Source organism: Lacerta agilis, chromosome 6 (genome assembly GCF_009819535.1).
Source record: "Lacerta agilis isolate rLacAgi1 chromosome 6, rLacAgi1.pri, whole genome shotgun sequence".
NCBI lineage: Eukaryota > Metazoa > Chordata > Lepidosauria > Squamata > Lacertidae > Lacerta > Lacerta agilis.
Window position 1 is genome coordinate 88,199,473 of NC_046317.1, and position 19,360 is coordinate 88,218,832.

General features: G+C 48.4%; 1 protein-coding gene across 1 annotated transcript; it reads right to left on the bottom strand.

Annotated features, from left to right (window-relative positions):
* Positions 1-1,102: 1,102 nt before the first annotated feature.
* Positions 1,103-17,813, bottom strand: PTK6 (protein tyrosine kinase 6). Its single transcript, XM_033153735.1, has 8 exons — positions 17,590-17,813; positions 15,057-15,178; positions 13,456-13,619; positions 11,710-11,863; positions 7,215-7,376; positions 6,039-6,220; positions 4,445-4,598; positions 1,103-1,708 (listed from the first exon to the last, which is right to left on the bottom strand). The coding sequence occupies exons 1-8, from the start codon at positions 17,754-17,756 to the stop codon at positions 1,521-1,523; spliced, it is 1,293 nt and encodes a 430-aa protein (XP_033009626.1). The 5' UTR covers positions 17,757-17,813; the 3' UTR covers positions 1,103-1,520.
* Between the last annotated feature and the right edge of the window lie 1,547 nt (positions 17,814-19,360).

Here is a 19,360-nt window from a genome sequence, read left to right on the forward strand (position 1 = left end):
ACCATAATTCAAAAGCATCAATTCTTCGGCGATCAGCCTTCTTTATGGTCCACCTCTCACTTCCATACATCACTACTGGGAAAACCATAGCTTTAACTATACGGACCTTTGTCGGCAAGGCGATGTCTTTGCTTTTTAAGATGCTGTCTAGGTTTGTCCTTGCTTTCCTCCCAAGAAGCAGGCCTCCTCCTGTTCTGAAGAGAGGAGAGGTGCAAAAAACCTTCTCCCTATGACTGAGCGCGAGTGGCTGGTGTAGATGTGTGTGTTTGTTCTCCCCCATAAGTGGGGGTCTGGTGGGGAAACACGCTGGTACCATTTTGCGGCCCCGTCTCTTTTCCCGTTCCTTCAGATGTGGCCGCAATTTTGTGCTGTCACGTTCCACATTTTGTGCCTGGTGCCCACTGCACGTTTTCGAAATTCCAAATACACCCACTGCCCCCCCAAACACACAAACTGGCAAGCCCTGCAGCATTCAGAGTCCCTTCCTGAGGGGGTATGGCCTCTCTGGAACAGTAAAACCAAGGTGGGAAAGTTCAGATTTGAACTCGAATATTGCCGATCTGAGCTGCGTTCTCAGAAAACATGAGAGTCCGTCGAGGTTTGTCCTGTGAATGAAGCCTTCATCTTCAAGAGGTCATCTGCAATTTTACCTTCCCGACTCCTTCCAAACAGGGGACACGTTGATTCTTCTTTCTTGTGCATGAGAGATTTCATAACCTGATTAACATCCCTGGAGGTGCTTCATGGTAAACAAAAAAAGGGGAGTAAAGGACCCCCTGGACGGTTGAGTCCAGTCAAAGGCGACTATGGGGTTGCAGCGCTCATCTCGCTTTCAGGCTGAGGGAGCCGGCGTTTGTCCACGGACAGCTTTTCCGGGTCATATGGCCAGCAGGACTAAACCGCTTCTGGTGCAACGGGACGGAAACCAGAGCGCACGGAAACGCCATTTACCTTCCCGCCACAGAGGTACCTATTTATCTACTTGCACTGGCATGCTTTCGAACTGCTAGGTTAGCAGGAGCTGGGACAGAGCAGCAGGAGCTCATTCCGTCGCGGGGATTCGAACCTCCGACCTTCCAATCGGCAAGCTCGAGAGGTTCAGTGGTTTAGACCACAGCGCCACCCGCTCTTCATGAGCGACAGTTAAATGGGCATGCCCCCAGATCCCGCCCTTCCCATGAGATGTAGTGATGGGCACCAGCTTCAATGGCACTAAGGTCCTGCATGCAGGCTTTCCTTGGGCGTCTGGTTGTCCGCTGTGAGAACAAGACTGAGAGAAGCTTGGCCTGATCCAGCTCTTCTTAGTCTCTTATCCTGCAATGCCAACTGAACAAATATGGCACAGATGTCACATGTCTGCAGTCGGAGTCTGTTTTTTTATCACAGAAGCTCAAAGCCTGCTCCTCTACCCTCCCAAGGTGTGCGCACGTTTCGGTTCACTAGAGGTCGCTTTTCCCGTACGGAATTTGCGAGGTTTAAAGGGAGGAGCAGGAGGAGGAGGAAAGAGGAAGCTGCTCCTTTCATTCCGGGTTCTCGTAGTTGGTGAAACTCTGGAGCTGCCCTTGGAGCTGCTTGAAGTCTGGCCTCTCTTTTGGGTTAAGGTCCCAGCATGCGCACATGATGTTGTACATTGTGGCAGGGCACTTGGGAGGGCAATGCATACGGAAACCAGTCTGGACGTGCTTGAAAACTTCACTGTTGGTCATACCTGAAAAGAGCGAGGAAAACGATAATTCCAGTTACAGGTAGGTAGCCGTGTTGGTCTGCCATAGTCAAAACAAAATACCGTATTTTTTGCTCCATAAGATGCACTAATTTCCTCCTAAAAAGTAAGGGGAAATATCTGTGCATCTTATGGAGCGGATGGTGGTCCCTGGAGCTGAATTGCCCAGGGGCCAAAAGAGGATCATGCTTTTTATTTTACAAAGAGAAAAGGGGGTGTTGAAAGGACCCCGCTCAGCAGCTGATCAGCAAGAGATCGGGAGAGAGATAAGAGTCCCGGCTCCCTTTCAGCCCCGCCCTCCTTTGTTGAATGTGCTGCAGAGGGAGGTTGTTTGTTTCCCCAGCGACATGTGACTGGCTGATTAGATTATCTGTCTGGAAACTGTAGAAAAGGCTCCCTTTCCTTTAGAAGCTGCAGAAATGTGAGTTGAACCCCATAAAAATGGGGCTTTTCCTCTTTGCTTTTCCCCCTTTGCAAAAGGAGCTTTGCTTTTCCCCCTTTGCAAAAAAAGCTCCAAAACCTTTAGCTGATCCTCAAAAAACAGGGTTTTTCCCTTTGCAAAAAAGCTGCAAAACTTTTAGCTGATCCTCAAAAATACAGGGTTTTTAGAGGAGGAAAACCAGAAAAATATTTTTTTTCTTGTTTCCTCCTCTAAAAACGAGGTGCGCCCTATGGTCCGGTGCGCCCTATGGGGTGAAAAATACAGTAAAATAAAAAATTCCTTCCAGTAGCACCTTAGAGACCAGCTAAGTTTGTTCTTGGTATGAGCGAAAGCTCATACCAAGAACAAACTTAGTTGGTCTCTAAGGTGCTACTGGAAGGAATTTTTTATTTTATTTTGTTTTGAAAACGATACTGTTAATAATGATGATGATGATGATATTAAGTGTAGCTGGATTTAAAATGCAGCAGGTGCTGCTGAATTAACATCATATTTTTAAAACTACCATTACTTTTTATTATCATCATTGTTCAAGAAAGAAAAATTACAGTTGCAAAATCACACAGTTACAAATGAACAAATTTCAAATCCTGTGCTTATCAAGTTGATAGAAACTATACAGTGGTACCGCCGGTTGCGGACAGGATCCGTTCTAGAAGTCCCGCCAGATCCCAATGTTTTCGCAACAGGAGGACTGCTTCTGCGCATGCGACAGTAGAATGCTTCTGCACATGAGCATGGGGCAAAAACCCGGAAATATACTTCCGGGTTTGCAGCTTACGTATCCCAAAGGTATATAGTAAGCGGAGGTACGACTGTACTATATACCTTCCCACCTCACCTTGACACCCTTTAATCTTCAATCTCTATTATACATTGTGTCTTTATCATTAATTTTCGTTAGTTTTCCGATTTTTAACAAATGGATCCAAACTATTTAAATTTAATACAATTTTTTTAAAAAATAATAATAATTAGGTTTCCCGCTCCTGTTAGATACATATGTCTGTTGCTTCCTGTTGTTTGCCACATCAGTCGTCTTCTTTAATCACCTTCTCATCCTTCTATTTATTTTAATCCATTTTCATAGCTGGCCTTCCTTGTTTCCTTGCAACCAGCACCTTTGTGGTTTGCCAACCGTATAAATACCAAATTATTTCACCTGTGCAACCCTTCCTTCTGGAAGGGCTGAATTGACACTATAAATCTTGTAGCCTAAGACTAGCACGGCTATGCATTCATCATAGAATCATAGAAGAGTTGGAAGGGACGCCAAGGGTCATCTAGTCCAACCCCCTGCAACGCAGGAATCTCAATTAAAGCATCCATGACAGATGGCCACCCAATCTCTGCTTAAAAGCTTCCAGTTGTGGCAGGTCCTGTGCGCTGTCTCCGCTGCCAAAATGACTTGCAGAAGGGCCGTAGCTCAGGGATAGAGAAGCTACCTTGGTTCAGCCTCTGTAAGGCTGGGAATGTCCCCTGCCAGGAAACATCAACAGCCCAGGGGTGTAAAGGTAAAGGGACCCCTGACCATCAGGTCCAGTCGTGTCCGACTCTGGGGTTGCGGCGCTCATCTTGCTCTATAGGCCAAGGGAGCCGGCGTTTGTCCGCAGACAGCTTCTGGGTCATGTGGCCAGCATGACAAAGCCGCTTTCTGGCGAACCAGAGCAGCGCACGGAAACGCCGTTTACCTTCCCTCCCCTATTTATCTACTTGCACTTTTAATGTGCTTTCGAACTGCTAGGTGGGCAGGAGCTGGGACCGAGCAACGGGAGCTCACCCCATGGCAGGGATTCGAACTGCCGACCTTCTGATCAGCAAGCCCTAGACTCTGTGGTTTAACCCACAGCGCCACCTGGGTGCCTTTGCCCAGGGATGTACCCAGGGTCAAAACTAGGGGGAGCAAGCCATGGTGCCCCCCCCCCGGTTTCAGGAGCTGATTAAAGCGAGGGAGAGCCGCTTTAGAATTAGGCTACTGTCCTCCCCTCCCTGGCTCGTGTGCTCAGCCCTCAGAGTGCAACAGGGTCCTAGCGCCTCCAGAGGGGCGCTGGAGGCGCGAAGGCACCAAGCCCCTGCTCTGCCTCACTTACCTACCCGCTCTCCCCTCCCCGGACTCTGCTTCTAGGGGGGGGCAGCTGCCCCCCTGCCCCCACCTGGGTACGCCCATGCAACAGCCTCTGCCAGTCAGTGCTGGCAGTGCTGAGCTGGGAGGACCAGTGTTCCGACTCAGTGTAAAGCAGTTTCCTTGGTTCCTACGATGCCCCGAATCTCAAACTCACCTGGATATGGGTTCTGGCCAAGGGTCATGATTTCATACAGGAGGATTCCAAAGGACCAAACGTCGGATTTGACAGAGTAGCGTCCGTGGGAAAGCGCTTCCGGTGCCGTCCATTTGTAGGGAACGTTGTGGGAGTAAGATTCGTAAACGTTGTCCTGCAAGAACAGAAGAACAACATGTATGTATAACACATTACTGTCAACTTTCCCCAGCCTTTTTAAGGGAAATTCCCTTATTCCGAATAGGATTCCTCGCAAGAAAAGGGAAAAGTTGACAGCTATGGTATAACAACAACCCATCAGGAATCACAAGACAGAAAAACCAGTAGGAGAACACTTCCATCTCCCAGGACACTCTGTACAAGATCTCAAAGTAGCTGTCTTATTACAAAAGAATTTCAGAAAAAGACTGGAAAGAGAAGTTGCTGAATTGCAACTTATTACCAAACTTAAAACCATGGAGAGACCTGGTCTGAATAGAGACATTGGATTCTTGTCTCAATATACTCGATAAGCTATTTTTGGCCATCTCACCCCTTGCTTTTTCCTGTAAGACCAATTGCAGTCGTTAACAGTCGTCAACAGGTTTTCCACCCCTATCAGCCAATCACCCATTCCCACCACCCTTCTGAGTAATACCCCTCCCCACCCTCTCACTATATATAAGGGTCTGGTGACTTCTGTTTCAGTGTATCTGAAGAAGTGTGCATGCACACGAAAGCTCATAACGAGAACAAACTTAGTTGGTCTCTAAGGTGCTACTGGAAGGAATTTTTTAATTTTTGTTTCAACTATGGCAGACCAACACGGCTCCCTACCTGTAACAACAACACATTGAACACTTTACAATTGTGCACTTTTATTAGTAACTGCATGAGCCACAGAAATCAGCAAATCTTGGTGTCACATTGGTGCAGAATTCCCCCCCCCCTTTTTTTAAACGCACAGCAAACACCACCTATTTTTATTTACTGTCAACACTCCCCAATCCTCAAAAAAGTACCTTTTTGTTTATGTATATAATTTTTATTAAATTTTCTGTTTTACAATTTAAAGTACCGGTACTCATTTTTACATCCTTAAGATATCGATGACTTCCCTTCTCCTCTTTCCGTGGTTCATTCTACATATAAATCCCTGCATATTTTACAAAAACTATACCATTCAGTATTCCATTATTGCATCCCTCAAAACCTTTTTACACGGTTAAATTTATCTCAATGCTGCCGGTGTTTTCAGCTGCACACAGTTATTTCCCACATATTCAATAAAAGTTTTCCAGTCTTCTCTAAACGTATGTCCTTCTTGTTCTCTTATTTTATATGTTAAGTCTGCAAGCTGCGCATATTCTGCCAGCTTAAGTTGCCGCTCTTCTTTTGGTTGGGACCTCACTCATTTTCCATTTGGGGGCTAACAAAACACAGGCCGTATTAGTGCCATACATAAATAACCTTTTTTGACACCTGGGAATTTCAGTCTGAATTATCCCCAACAGAAAGGACTCTGGGTTTTTTGGGGAACTTCCCCCCCCCCCCCCAATTCATTATGGATCATCTCCCAGTACTGTTTTACAAGTCCACCGCCTCAAGAGAATACCTTGATCAGCCTGGCCATCCCAAAATCTCCCACTTTGCAGATGTTGTTCTCTCCGACCAGGATGTTCCTGGCAGCGAGGTCTCGGTGGATGAATTTCTGCGCCTCCAGGTAGCACATGCCATCTGCTACCTGGGACGCCATGTCCACCAGCTCTGCTACCTGCAGGTGCTCCCCTTCGGAACCTGGAAATAAGCATAGAGGGGCGTTCCTGTTAGGACCTGACTCTTGCCAAGCGTTTCTTCTGAAAGTCTTGCTTATTGTTTCCATAAGGAGAGCATGCTGGATCGTGCCAATGGCCCCTTGCAGTCAGCGGCGGAGCAAGCCGATTGGGTGCCTGGGGCTGTGTGCGTGCCCTGCGCCCAGGGGCGGGGCCAGCCAGGGCAGGATGTTCTGCAGGGCTTTGGAGTTGCACTGGCAGAGCCGTCTCGTCATAGGGGCTGGGTGGCGCGGTGCACCAGGGCGCCAGGCCCCCCAGGGGCGCCCCCGCGAGCCCGACGGCATACCGGGCGCCCCCTCCCCAACCCGCCCCTGCCCCCACGGGCGGGCAGGCGGGCACTCGCGCGCCGGCGGGCGAGCTGCAAGCCGGCTGGCCTCCGGAGCCCCAGCTGGAGCGCTGGGAAGGGCGCGCAAAGCTCCGCGCTGCTCCAGCGCCACGCCCCTCATCCCCCGCTTCCCCACCTCCCTCCCGCGCTGGCCGCCCCTCGGGGGATGAGGGGCGTGGCGCTGGAGCGGCGCGGGGCTTTGCACGCCCTTCCCAGGGCTCCAGCTGGGGCTCCGGAGGGCTGCCGGCTTGCAGCGCCACGCCCCTCACCCCCCGCTCGCCCACCCCCCCTCCCGAGGGGCGGCCAGCACGGGAGGGAGGTGGGCGGAGAGGCTGCCCACCGGGGGCGCCGAGGGATCGTCGCGCCAGGGCGACTGATCCCCTTAAGACAGCGCTGTGCACTGGGTTCCCAGCCCTGCGGATCCCCTGTGTGGAAACACCTGTGGGGTGTTCCCCAGCAGACAAGTACCCTCGACACGTGAGCATCAGAAGGGGGCAACACGGTGTCAGAAGTGGAGAGAGAAGTGCTGTCCCGCTCCGGGTCTTTAACGGTGAGAGCCCTACCTGCGAGCAATGCAAGAAGCGGGCTACGGTTGCGCTATCAGTGAAGGAAGCATCTTGTGCCAAGGTCTCACCTCGGAGGAATTCTAGGAGGTTCCCTTTGCTCATGATCTCCGTGATGATGTACACAGGGTCCCCACGAGTCGAGATGGCATAGAGGGAGAGGATGTGCTTGTGCCTCAGCTTCTTCATCGCCTCGATTTCGTTTTTGAACATGTCCTGGTACGTCAGATCAGCTGCCGGGGGTGGGAGGGAAGCGAGCAAGCACATAGAATCACAGAACTGTAGAGTTGGAAGGGACCCTGAGGGTCATCTAGTCCAACCCCCTGCAATGCAGGAATCCTGCCCACAGCCGTCCCTGAGTAGGCTCGAACCACCAACCTTCTCATCGACCTATTACAACTGACCATTGCCGCACTTGTAAAGGAAAGCATAGCGAGCCTTTTCAAGGTCTGAAAACTTTGCACTGTCAACAGGCTATTTAGGAATATATATATATTTTTCTTACTTCCCTGGCTGAAGAAGGGTGAATAGGAATTTTTAAATGTTTGAGGTTTTATTGTGTTTTTAATATTTTGTTGGGAGCCACCCAGATTGGCTGGGTGCAACACAGTTAGATGGGTGGCCTATTAACAACAACAAGGAACCCAAGTCACTAATCAGGCTGCTTCTCTTTGGACCAGCTGATGTTTCCAAGGCCTCTTCAACATTGACCTGACATAGAATCATAGCACCATAGAGTTGGAAGAGACCACAAGGGCCATCCAGTCCAACCCCCTGCCAAGCAGGAAACACCATCAAAGCATTCCTGACAGATGGCTGTCAAGCCTCCGCTTAAAGACCTCCAAAGAAGGAGACTCCATCACACTCCTTGGTAGCAAATTCCACTGCCGAACAGCTCTCACTGTCAGGAAGTTCTTCCTAATGTTTAGGTGGAATCTTCTTTCTTGTAGTTTGAATCCATTGCCCCGTGTCTGCTTCTCTGGAGCAGCAGAAAACAACCTTTCTCCCTCCTCTATATGACATCCTTTGATATATTTGAACATGGCTATCATATCACCCCTTAACCTTCTCTTCTCCAGGCTAAACATACCCAGCTCCCTAAGCCGTTCCTCATAAGGCATCGTTTCCAGGCCTTTGATCATTTTGGTTGCCCTCCTCTGGACACGTTCCAGCTTGTCAGTATCATTCTAGTACAAGTACAAATCCTTTATTCGACCGATAGTCAGAAAGAAGAAAAACATTTCTCAATACAAAATTATAAAACTAAAAACATCAGAGGGATACACAATTAAAAATTAAAAATAGGACAGCACTAGTAAACCTCATACAGATAACCCACATCGAGACATTCGATTTTGCGCTTCCGACACTTGAGTGCCAGGAAGAGGAATTTAGCCACAGATAAGGCTATTTTCCCAGTGGGCTTATTCAGCAGATATGCTACCTGCCTTTCTCTTAAACGAGAGCTAAACTGGGATAAATATGGGGCTATGAGATACTGCCTTAAATCGTTATAAAAGGGACAACTCAGTAGAATGTGTTCTGTGGATTCTACCTCTCCTAAAGCACAATGGCACGTTCTCTGATCATATGGAACTCTTCTAAATCTTCCCCTCAAAACCGCCGAATCAAGAACGTTCAGTCTGGCCGCAGTGAGAAGTCTGCGGTATTCCACATAGTGGATATCCGCCAGGTAACAGGCTGGTGCAGCCCGATACACCTGCTCCCCCAGAAACATCCCAGGTTTCACGCGGGCTATGTCCTCTTGTCTGGCGATATCCCCCAATCTCTGAGCAATCACTGCTTTAGCGTGTTTATAAGTCATGGACTCTATATAGAGGGAGGACAGTCCGCACTTCTGCACTTCCTCCACCACCTCCCCTTCCCATGGTGATTTAAAATTATCCTTCAGTATCAGGGGGGCCAAACCCACCGGTCTAAAGCACAACTTGAGCCATAGCCATAATTTTGCCTTCAGGGCCACATACCTAAAGGCTTGGCAGCCGGTCTCTAGTCTCATGACCGCACCCGCAACGGAAGGGGGGATCCTGAGAATGGCCCTAAGGAATTGTGACTGGATAGATTCCAATCTTTCAAAGTCTCCACGTGAGCCCAAAGCAATGCCCACCAGTAATAGTGGAAGGACTTTCATTTGGAAGAGTCTCAGGGCAACTTCCACTGTTTGTGCCTGTTTCTTGGCATACAGGGATCTAATCAGCAAGGCTGCTTTAGATGCATTTGTGGCTATATATTCTCTGTGTGCCAAGAAAGACCCGTTTGATCGTACTACCTGGCCCAGGTATTTGAAGCAGCTAACCTGCTCTAGGGGAATACCATTAATCGACCACGAATGGAGTTTCGGTCGAGCAGCAAAGACCATTATTTTGGTCTTGGCATAATTAAGTTGGAGCTCATGTTGGATCTCGTATTCATGAAGTGCTCGAAGCATCCTCCTCAGCCCAATGGGGGAAATAGCTAAAAGGGCAGCATCGTCCGCATACAGGAGGACATTCAAAGCTCGGCCTGCTAATTTTGGAGGATGGAAAGCAGCATTGGCCATATGAGCCACTAGCGAGTTAATATAAAAATTGAACAGGGCAGGGGCAAGCAAACAGCCCTGTCTTACCCCCCTAGTGGTGGCAACCGGATTGGAAACTAACCCCTTATTATCTAACCTAATTCTCAAGAAAGTATTTGTATGCAGGTTGATAATCAGGAGAAGAAGACGGCGGTCGATAGATGTCGCTGCCAGTTTTGTCCATAGCTGGTTCCTGGGAATTTGGTCAAAGGCTTGCTTAAAGTCAATAAAGGCGACATGGAGAGCTTTTGGGCCTTTGCCAGCATACTTGTCTGCCAAATGGTTCAGGATTAGAATTTGGTCTGTTGTCGATCTTCCAGGGCGAAAACCCGCCTGTTCCTCTGCGATGATATTGTTGTTCTCCATCCAGGTCGTTAGTTTGTTGAGCAAGTATCTTGAGTAAATCTTCCCAATAACGTTCAGCAGGCTGATTGGCCTAAAGTTGGCCGGATCAGTGCGCGGACCTTTCTTGTGTATTAATACAATTAGCGCGGAATTCCAACTTGGGGGGAAATTTGCTGTTTTGTTAATATAAGTATAGAGTACTGCTAAGAGTGGGCACCACCAATCCTTGTTGGCTTTGATGGCATCAATGGATATAAGGTCATCTCCAGGTGCCTTGCCTGCCTTAAATTGGTCTATAAGTGTTTCCACTTCAGAGCAGGTAACTGGGTCCCACTCAGGCAAGGGGCCCAATTCTATCCTTCCTCCGCCAACAGCGTGGGCTGCATATAGGTCGGAAAAGAAACTTTCCCAGGTGTCGGCTGAAATTTGGGGTTCTATTCTTGTCAATGGTCTACCCAAATATTGGGAAGTTAGGTGCCAAAAGGAGGAGGGATTTCTATTCTCCGCAGCTTTTAAAAGGTTATTCCAATTATTTCTTTCTGCCGCAAGCTTCTTTTCCTTTAATAATGCTTTATATCTTCTCTTGAGGTTCATAAGATGACTACTAGGCAGGGGATCATTTGATGCCCTATATGCCAAAAATTCATTATATAGACAGTTCTTGAAGTACCTACATTCCTCATCAAACCATTTTTTATGAGAAAAACGGTTACTATTCATTGCCGGGGCCCGTGCCATGGTTGGTTTTAGCAGTTCTACTAAGTTCTCATATATTGGCAGTGGCTCTTCTGCCTGGATAAGGGAGTCCCTTGTCACTTGAAGTTGGTCAGACCAAAGGAGTTCATTTATCCGTCGAGCCATTTTATCGGTCCATTTTAAGGCAGTAGGCCTCATCTGCAACTGATCGTTTGTTAAGTGCACACGGGAATACGTCAGTATCATTCTTGAACTGTGGTGCCCAGAACTGGACACAGTCTTCCAGGTGAGGTCTGACCAGAGCGGAATACAGTGGTACTATTACTTCCCTTGATCTAGATGCTATACTCCTATTGATGCAGCCCAAAATTGCATTGGCTTTTTTAGCTGCTGCATCACACTGTTGACTCATGTCAAGTTTATGGTCTACCAAGACTCCTAGATCTTTTTCACATGTACTGCTCTCAAGCCAGGTGTCACCCATCCTGTATTTGTGCCATTCATTTTTTTTGCCCAAGTGTAGTACTTTACATTTCTCCTTGTTAAAATTCATCTTGTTTGCTTTGGCCCAGTTCTCTAATCTGTTAAGGTCATTTTGAAGTGTGATCCTGTCCTCTGGGGTATTAGCCACCCCTCCCAATTTGGTGTCATCTGCAAACTTGATCAGGATGCCCTCAAGCCCATCATCTAAGTCATTGATGAAGATGTTGAATAAGACTGGGCCCAAGACAGAACCCTGTGGCACCCCACTAGTCACTTCTCTCCAGGATGAAGAGGAGCCATTGATGAGCACCCTTTGGGTTCGGTCAGTTAGCCAGTTACAAATCCACTGAATGGTAGCATTGTCTAGCCCACATTTTACCAGCTTCTTTACAAGAATATCATGGGGTACCTTGTGACATGATAAAGGCAGCTTCCTTTGCTACTGTGCGAAGCCGAACTCTCACCTCTGGGGAGCACTTTGATCGCAACTCTGACTCTGTCCTTCCAGTATCCTTCATAGACTTCTCCAAAGTAACCTGCGCCCAGTTTCCGGGCCAGGCGGAACTCTTCCTTTGGCCTTTCCCAGTCGTCCCAGTGTGGCATCGCCATGGGTTCTTGCTGGAGTCAAAAGAAAAGGAACAGCAAGCATTCATTACTTAAGCTTCACCCAGAGAACCAACGTAACCCCAAAGACTTCCAAAACTTTCCTGCTCAAGTTCTTAGAATGATTGAGTTGGAAAGTACTCCAAGAACCCTCTCATCCAACCCCCTGCATGCCGGAGTTTCAGCTAAAGCATCCATGACTGAAGGGACGTGGGTGGTGCTGTTTTCTAAACCACTGAGCCTAGGGCTTGTCGATCAGAAGGTCGGCGGTTCGAATCCCTGCCACGGGGTGAGCTCCCGTTGTTCGGTCCCTGCTCCTGCCCACCTAGCAGTTCGAAAGCACGTCAAAGTGCAAGTAGATAAATAGGTACCACTCTGGTGGGAAGGTAAATGGCATTTCCATGCGCTGGTCTGGTTCTCCAGAAGCGGCTTAGTCATGCTGGCCACACGACCCGGAAGTTGTACGCCGGCTCCCTCGGCCAATAAAGCAAGATGAGCGCCGCAACCCCAGAGTCGTTTGCGACTGGACCTAACGGTCAGGGGTCCCGTTACCCTTTACCTATCCATGACTGATGGCCATCTTTCTCTGAACTCTGTCGGTTTCACCTTATTGTTACAGACGTGGCGTGACAGAGCTTTGGGGTGCAAGGGCACTCATAGCCGATAGAGTTAGTGAATGTTAGAAATTGGTAAACTGTAGAATTTAGATAATATTTTGAGTATTATTGTTATTTATTCAACTTATACACCGCCCTATACTGGGAGGTGTCAGTGCGGTTCACAACAAGACCACAACGTATAAAATCAAACCAAAAGCAGTAACTCAATAATGCCCTCCCCAAAAAGCCACATTCTAAAAGGGTGTTGGGTGTCAATAAGATCAACCAACGGCTTGGTTAAAAAGGAACATTTTTGACTGGCGCCTAAAGGTGTGTAATGAAGGTGCCGGGCAAACTTCCCTGGGGAGAGCATTCTGTAATGGGGAGCCACTGCAGAGAAGGCCCCGTTCTCGTGTTGCCACCCTCCGGAGCTCTCGAGGAGGAGGCACGTGAAGAAGGGCCTCAGAAGATGATCTCAGGGACAGGGTAGGTTCATATGGGAAGAAGAAGAAGAAGAAGAAGAAGAAGAAGAAGAAGAAGAAGAAGAAGAAGAAGAAGAGTTTGGATTTGATATCCTGCTTTATCACTACCCTAGGGAGTCTCAAAGCGGCTCACATTCTCCTTTCCCTTCCTCCCCCACAACAAACACTCTGTGAGGTGAGTGGGGCTGAGAGACTTCAGAGAAGTGTGACTAGCCCAAGGCCACCCAGCAGCTGCATGTGGAGGAGCGGAGACGCGAACCCGGTTCCCCAGATTACGAGTCTACCGCTCTTAACCACTACACCACACTGGCAAGATGCCAGACAGCTTTAAAATACAGGTTGGATTTATTTTCGGGAGATGCCATTAAGAAGACGTGGAGAACAAAGTGTCAGGTCATTAAAGGACATTTGACCACTCAGGTGATTTCCTTCCTCCCAGGTAAGCTCTTCTGATGTTCTCATGCCCACTTCCGTTTGCTAACCGGGGCCGGCCAACCTTTGTTTGCAGTTGCAAATTTGGACTTGCCTTGTAGCATGGGGTCAAGAGCCTCAGCCCGTGGGTGAGCGCTTTTCCTTTGTAATACTCGACGAGGGAGAGCAGATCTGGGAAGGAGCGGGCCGCGTTCATGTAGTAAGTTCCCTGGTCGTTGTGCAAGATCTTATAGTGCCTCACCAGTGACTCATCTCGGACTGTGAAATCGCGGAAAGGAGAGTCAGAAAAAAGAGGGAACGATGCAGAAAGGGGAGGGAAAGCAGGGGGGAACACCCAAATCATTACAGGTTGTTATCTTCCTGTTCCCGTAAGTGCCCTGGTGAAAACTGGGCAGGCTGCCATCTCCCACACAGTTCTGCTCCGGACAGGATCTGCTGTGCTTCATACCCGAGTGTGGGAGAGGCTTTGGGCAAGCGTTCCTCCACATCTGACATTTTAACGCAGCGAATCCTGTGCCTTTTGGAAGTCGCGTCGGGATTTTGTCCAGAGCGGCACATCAAGGAGCACCGGGGCTCTCCAAGCAGGCACGTGAAAGTTTTCAGCACAGTTTCCTTGGCACAACCGAAAAGGTTGCTTCTAACTTATAAAACGCTGCATTGCACGGAGTTGGACTAAATGACCCCCCCGGGGTCCTTTCCAACTCTACAATTCTAGGATTAAATAACAACCTGGAAACAGTTACAGGTGGGTAGCCGTGTTGGTCTGCCATAGTCAAAACAAAATAAAAATTTCTTTCCAGTAGCACCTTAGAGACCAAATGAGTTTGTTCTTGGTATGAGCTTTTGTGTGCATGCACACGAAAGCTCATACCAAGAACAAACTCAGTTGGTCTCTAAGGTGCTACTGGAAAGAAATTTTTATTTTGTTTTAACCTGGAAACAAGTTGCTTAGAGGACCTTCTGCTCCAGCATAAACCTGCCCAGATGTTGAGATTGCCCTCAGAGGACCCGCTAGGTGTTCTGTTGGATGTCAGGTGGGTGGTCATAGGAGACAGAATAATAATAATAATAATAATAATAATAATAATAATAATAATAATTTATACCCCGCCCATCTGGCTGGGTTTCCCCAGCCACTCTGGGCGGCTTTCAACCAAATATTAAAAACAACACAGCATCAAACATTAAAAACTTCCCTAAACAGGGCCGCCTTCAGGGTCTATTCCACTATGGAATCTGATCTTTGGAACTCCTCGCACAAGGAGTCCCCCCCCCCCCCGGGCACCATTGTTAGTTTCTTTTGGGCAACTTTTGGATGGCAACTTTTCTTTCAAAAATGACCAGGACTTTTGTTTCGTTTTCCATTTCCATTCTGCCTTTTGTTTTATGCTGGGTTTTTGACAGCCTGCTCTGGCCTGTTTATGAGGATTCCTATTCTATTCCGTTCTATGTTAAAACTTGTAAGCTGCTGCCGCGGCAGAAAAATCACCAAGAAATGGTAGGAATAGAAATGCTTAGCAGAAATCTTATTGCCGATATCTCTGGCGTAAATCGCTGCAGGGCTTCTTGCAGTGGCGAGCGATATATACGTTTTAACAAAATGAAAACGCAGCTCTGTAAGAAAATTACTAGGAGCTCCTTCCCCTTTGCAACTGGTCACTCAAGTTGGAAGAGTAGGAAGTGAAACACACTGACCTGACAAAACATACTCGGCCCCCTTTTTCTCGCTGATGCGGATTAGGAAGGCCCCGGCCTTATTCTCTTCTGACATCAGCCGATGGACTGTTTCAGAACGGGAGATCTGCCCAAAAAACCACCTACAGAAGGAACAATTTGAAAAAATTGCTTTCCTTTCAGGGAAGAAGGGTTGTAGTTCAGTGGCAGAGGAACTCCCAACGAGGTCATAGAAACGAGAAGCAGCAATTTTATGGCAGTGCATAGAAAGGTAACTGCCCTAATCCTGATAGGACATAGCTCTGTATTTACTCTGCACGCACAAGGTTGCCGGTTCAATCCCTGGTGTCTCCAGGAAGAGGAGGGAGGTAATGCTGGAGAGGGACAATGTACTAAATTGGTTGGATCAGATTAAAAAGAGAGAGAGAGAGAGAACAGTATGATTGAGGGGCACAGACATTTTAAAAACGAGAAACCTGAACCACAGGGAGTTGCATTGGAAAGCTTCTTCCTCCTTCCCAGGGGCGTAGCAAGGTAAATTGGTACCCGGGGTCTTTCACCCCCCCCAGAGGCGTACGAAGGTCAGGTGGTACCCAGTGTGGAAAATTTCTTGTCACCCCCCCATTGATTCCCCCCCCCCGCAAAAATGGTTTTACGTTATTTCATATTTTCTTACAAAGGAATAATAACAAGTAATAATAATAAAAAAACTTTTATTTATATCCCGCCCTCCCCGGCCGAAGTCGGGCTCAGGGTGGCTAACATCAGATACATAACATTGGTATAAAATCAAACAATAATTAAACCACCTCCTAAAAAATCTCAAAATCAAATTAAAGTCTAATTAGATGGCTTTCCACAGGGTTAGGGTTGGGAACAGCAAGTGCTCCGCTGAACTGAAATTTCAGCCTTCACAACATAGGAAAACAGCCAAGTGAACAGCTATTTTGGTGGAGGAGGGTCAAGATATTAACCGATATGCATGAAATTTCATATAGCTATATAATCCCTAGTATAGTAAGATAAGACCTTCGGAGCAGGCATTAAAAAAAATTTTTTTAATGAACTTCCCTAGTAGGGCAGTAATTGTTCCTTGATAATTTGTCACCCCCTCCATTATGGAACATGGGGCGGCCCGCCCCCTAGGCCCCTATTGCTACGCCCCTGCTCCTTCCCAGCTCTGTGGTTCAATGTGCAGGTGTGGCCCAAAAAAGCAAATCCAATACTGGGGACATGCAGAAAGAAGAAGAAGAAGAAGAAGAAGAAGAAGAAGAAGAAGAAGAAGAAGAAGAAGAGTTTGGATTTGATATCCCGCTTTATCACAACCCGAAGGAGTCTCAAAGTGGCTAACACTCTCCTTTCCCTTCCTCCCCCACAACAAACACTCTGTGAGGTGAGTGGGGCTGAGAGACTTCAGAGAAGTGTGACTAGCCCAAGGTCACCCAGCAGCTGCATGTGGAGGAGTGAAGACGCGAACCCGGTTCACCAGATTATGAGACTACCGCTCTTAACCACTACACCACACTGGCATGAGAAGAGCCTGCTGGACAGACTAACGGTCCCATTTAGTCCACCATCCTGTTCTCACAGCAGCCACCCAGATGTCAGATGCAGGATCCGAGCACAAATGCTCTCTCCCCCTGCGGTTTTCCAGGAACTGGCATTCAGAAATATTACTTCCTCCAGCTACGGAGTCATTGCAGCTAGCAGCCTTCAATAGCCCTCTCCTCCTCCATGAATTTGCCCAATCCACTTTTAGGGCCATGTGGGTTGGTGGCCGTCACTGCCCCCCCGAGAAAGTGCGCTCCATAGTTTTCCTATGCACGGCGTGCAGCAAATTCTGCAACCTCCAGCACAAAAGCAGGTGCAGGATCCACATCCCTGGGAGCGGCCGCAGCTTTATTTCCACCCTGCGTTTAGAGCGAGCTTTCCCCCTCCTTTGCCTGAAAAGGCAAGTCTTAAAGTTATGGTAAGCAATCCTGCAAGGCTGGAATGGAGACAGGAGATAATGTAGGGGTGAAATTCCTCCTGTGCTTCACTGTCTCCTCACAAGGCTTTGCCAAAGCAGGAGACGAAGGAATGCACGTTTTGGTTTTTTGGTTTTGCATGTGAAATCAAATGAATCCATCAAATCTGCATATCAAATCAATCCGGCTTTTGCTGGCCCAGAATCGGGATGTGGGTTAAGTGCCTGTCCACATCTCAGTTTAATGCAGGTTGTAAACCTCTCATGTGCATCTTTTTAATTTCCCCTCATCCATGTAGCTTCACCCTCCCCACAACTACTCCTGCCCACTGATGTATCTCTCCCCCCAATCAGATTTTCAAAGCATGGGGAACCTCCGCGTTTAGGGAAGTGTTGTGCAGCACTTGCTGGAGGAGAAAGCAAGAGGAAATTGTAGGAGAAGAAAGGGGTTCCCCATCCAATTTAAGTCAAGGTATTGGGGGACGGGACACCCTCAATACAAAGTGCTCAATGCCCAGATCTCATCTCCACGCCACGTTTTTCTTCCTTTTAAAACTGGCTGGGGATCTTTGCAGACGTGGTACTCACGGCTCTGCCTCCATGGTCTCCTGCTTGGCCAAGTAGTTGTAAGGCACGTAGCCTTCCTCGAAACCCGTTGGGGACGGATCCAGCTTCTTGGCCCACCACCACTCTCCGTTCTTCTCGATCACTTGGAAGAGATCTCCAGCCCGGAAACTCAATTCTGTCTCCGTCATGGCTTTGAAGTCCCACAGGCTGGTGTAAAGGCAGCCCCTGGCTCTCCATGGTGGCTCAGGCTTACGACTCATGGTGTCCAGGCAGGCAGCCGAAGGCTAGAGCAGATTAAGGGCTTGCGTGGGTGAAATCTTACGCGGCCTCTGTAAAAAAAAAAAATATATATTACCCCCAGTCACCACACATCCAGGTTCGCTCTGGCCACAAATCCTTTTCAAAGGCCCATCGCCTGCTACAAACCTCCGAGGGTGAACCTTGGGAAAACCTTTGCAAATCTTGCGGAGTTGCCTTTTATCTACAGCAGATCAGGTGGAGGCTGCCAAGGCTTTGCGAGAAAAACCTTCCCCACTTCCTCTTCATGAGGAAGAGTGAGAGAGAGAGTCTGTGTGTGTGTGAGAGAGAGAGAGGGCAATAACCTGTCCCTGCCCTGCCCTGTTGTTGTTCCTTCAACAGAAGAGGAAGGAGGTGGCGAAAGAGAAAGAGAACGCCCGGATTCCCTTCTCCGAGACTGGGGCTCCGGATGCAAATCCTGACGCCTCGTGGCTTCTCAAGCGTCTGAGTCAGCCTTTGGGAGATGGGATAAGCGGGGAGGCCCGTTCCGTTTCGCCGCCCGAGGCAACATGGGACCGGGCCGCCCCTGCCAGAGCCTTGCTTAGGAGGTTGCGTGAGATCTAGCAAGATCTCTGGGGATTCTTGCGAGGTCCCGCCAGAAGCCGCTGCTATACGACCCCAACAGCGATGGCAGGGGAGAGTGGGCACCTGCGAGGCACACAGAGAGTTAAAGGCCTGGTGAAAGAGGAATGTTTTTGCCTGGTGCCTGAAGACCTACAACAATGGCATTCCATAGGTGCGTGACACACACACACACCAGGGCCGGCCCACCCCTGATTCAAAGTGAGGCGACTACCTCAGCTGGCGGGATCCACGGGGGCAGCGGATCTTGATGCAGATCTTCACTCCTGTCCCCCGTTTCTGATTGTAGATCTTCACTTACCCCTTCTTCCTTGGTTTTGTGGTTAGCCTCAGATGCCAAAATGTCTCTTGCCAGCCCTGTTTTCATACCATGCTTCCAAATAGACCATTTCTGCGTTGGCTCCGTGCCTGGAAAAAAAATCAGCATTGGTCTGATTAACATTTTATGGTTTTCAAAAATGTGTTTGTGGTAAGGGGGCGGTTGGTTCGGTTTCTCTTTGTATTCTCATTTTGTATTTTTCTGTTGTGATCTGCCCTGGAATCTTCAGATGGAGGGTATGTATGTAATTCCTAATAGGCAAAAATAATAACTTCAGAAGTCTCTCCCTTATCCATTCTATTGTTTTGATTTGAATTCTTTCTTCCCAAAAGTAACCCAACTCACGAGATTCTCCCGGAGGCTAAAGGAAGATGCATGGGATCTTCCTCTTCAAGGGCAGAGAGAGGATCTCATTCAGGATTTCCCCTCCACGTGCTGTGGAAACTCCCACGGCCTGATGACGTCAGAACTCCAGGGCTGAAAAGGGGGGCGTGTGCCAGAGACGAGGCTGGGGAAGACCAGGAGAAAGTTGGGATCCAGTTATTTCACAATCTAACACGCCCCCGCACCGACCCAAATTCCAGCTAACCTTAG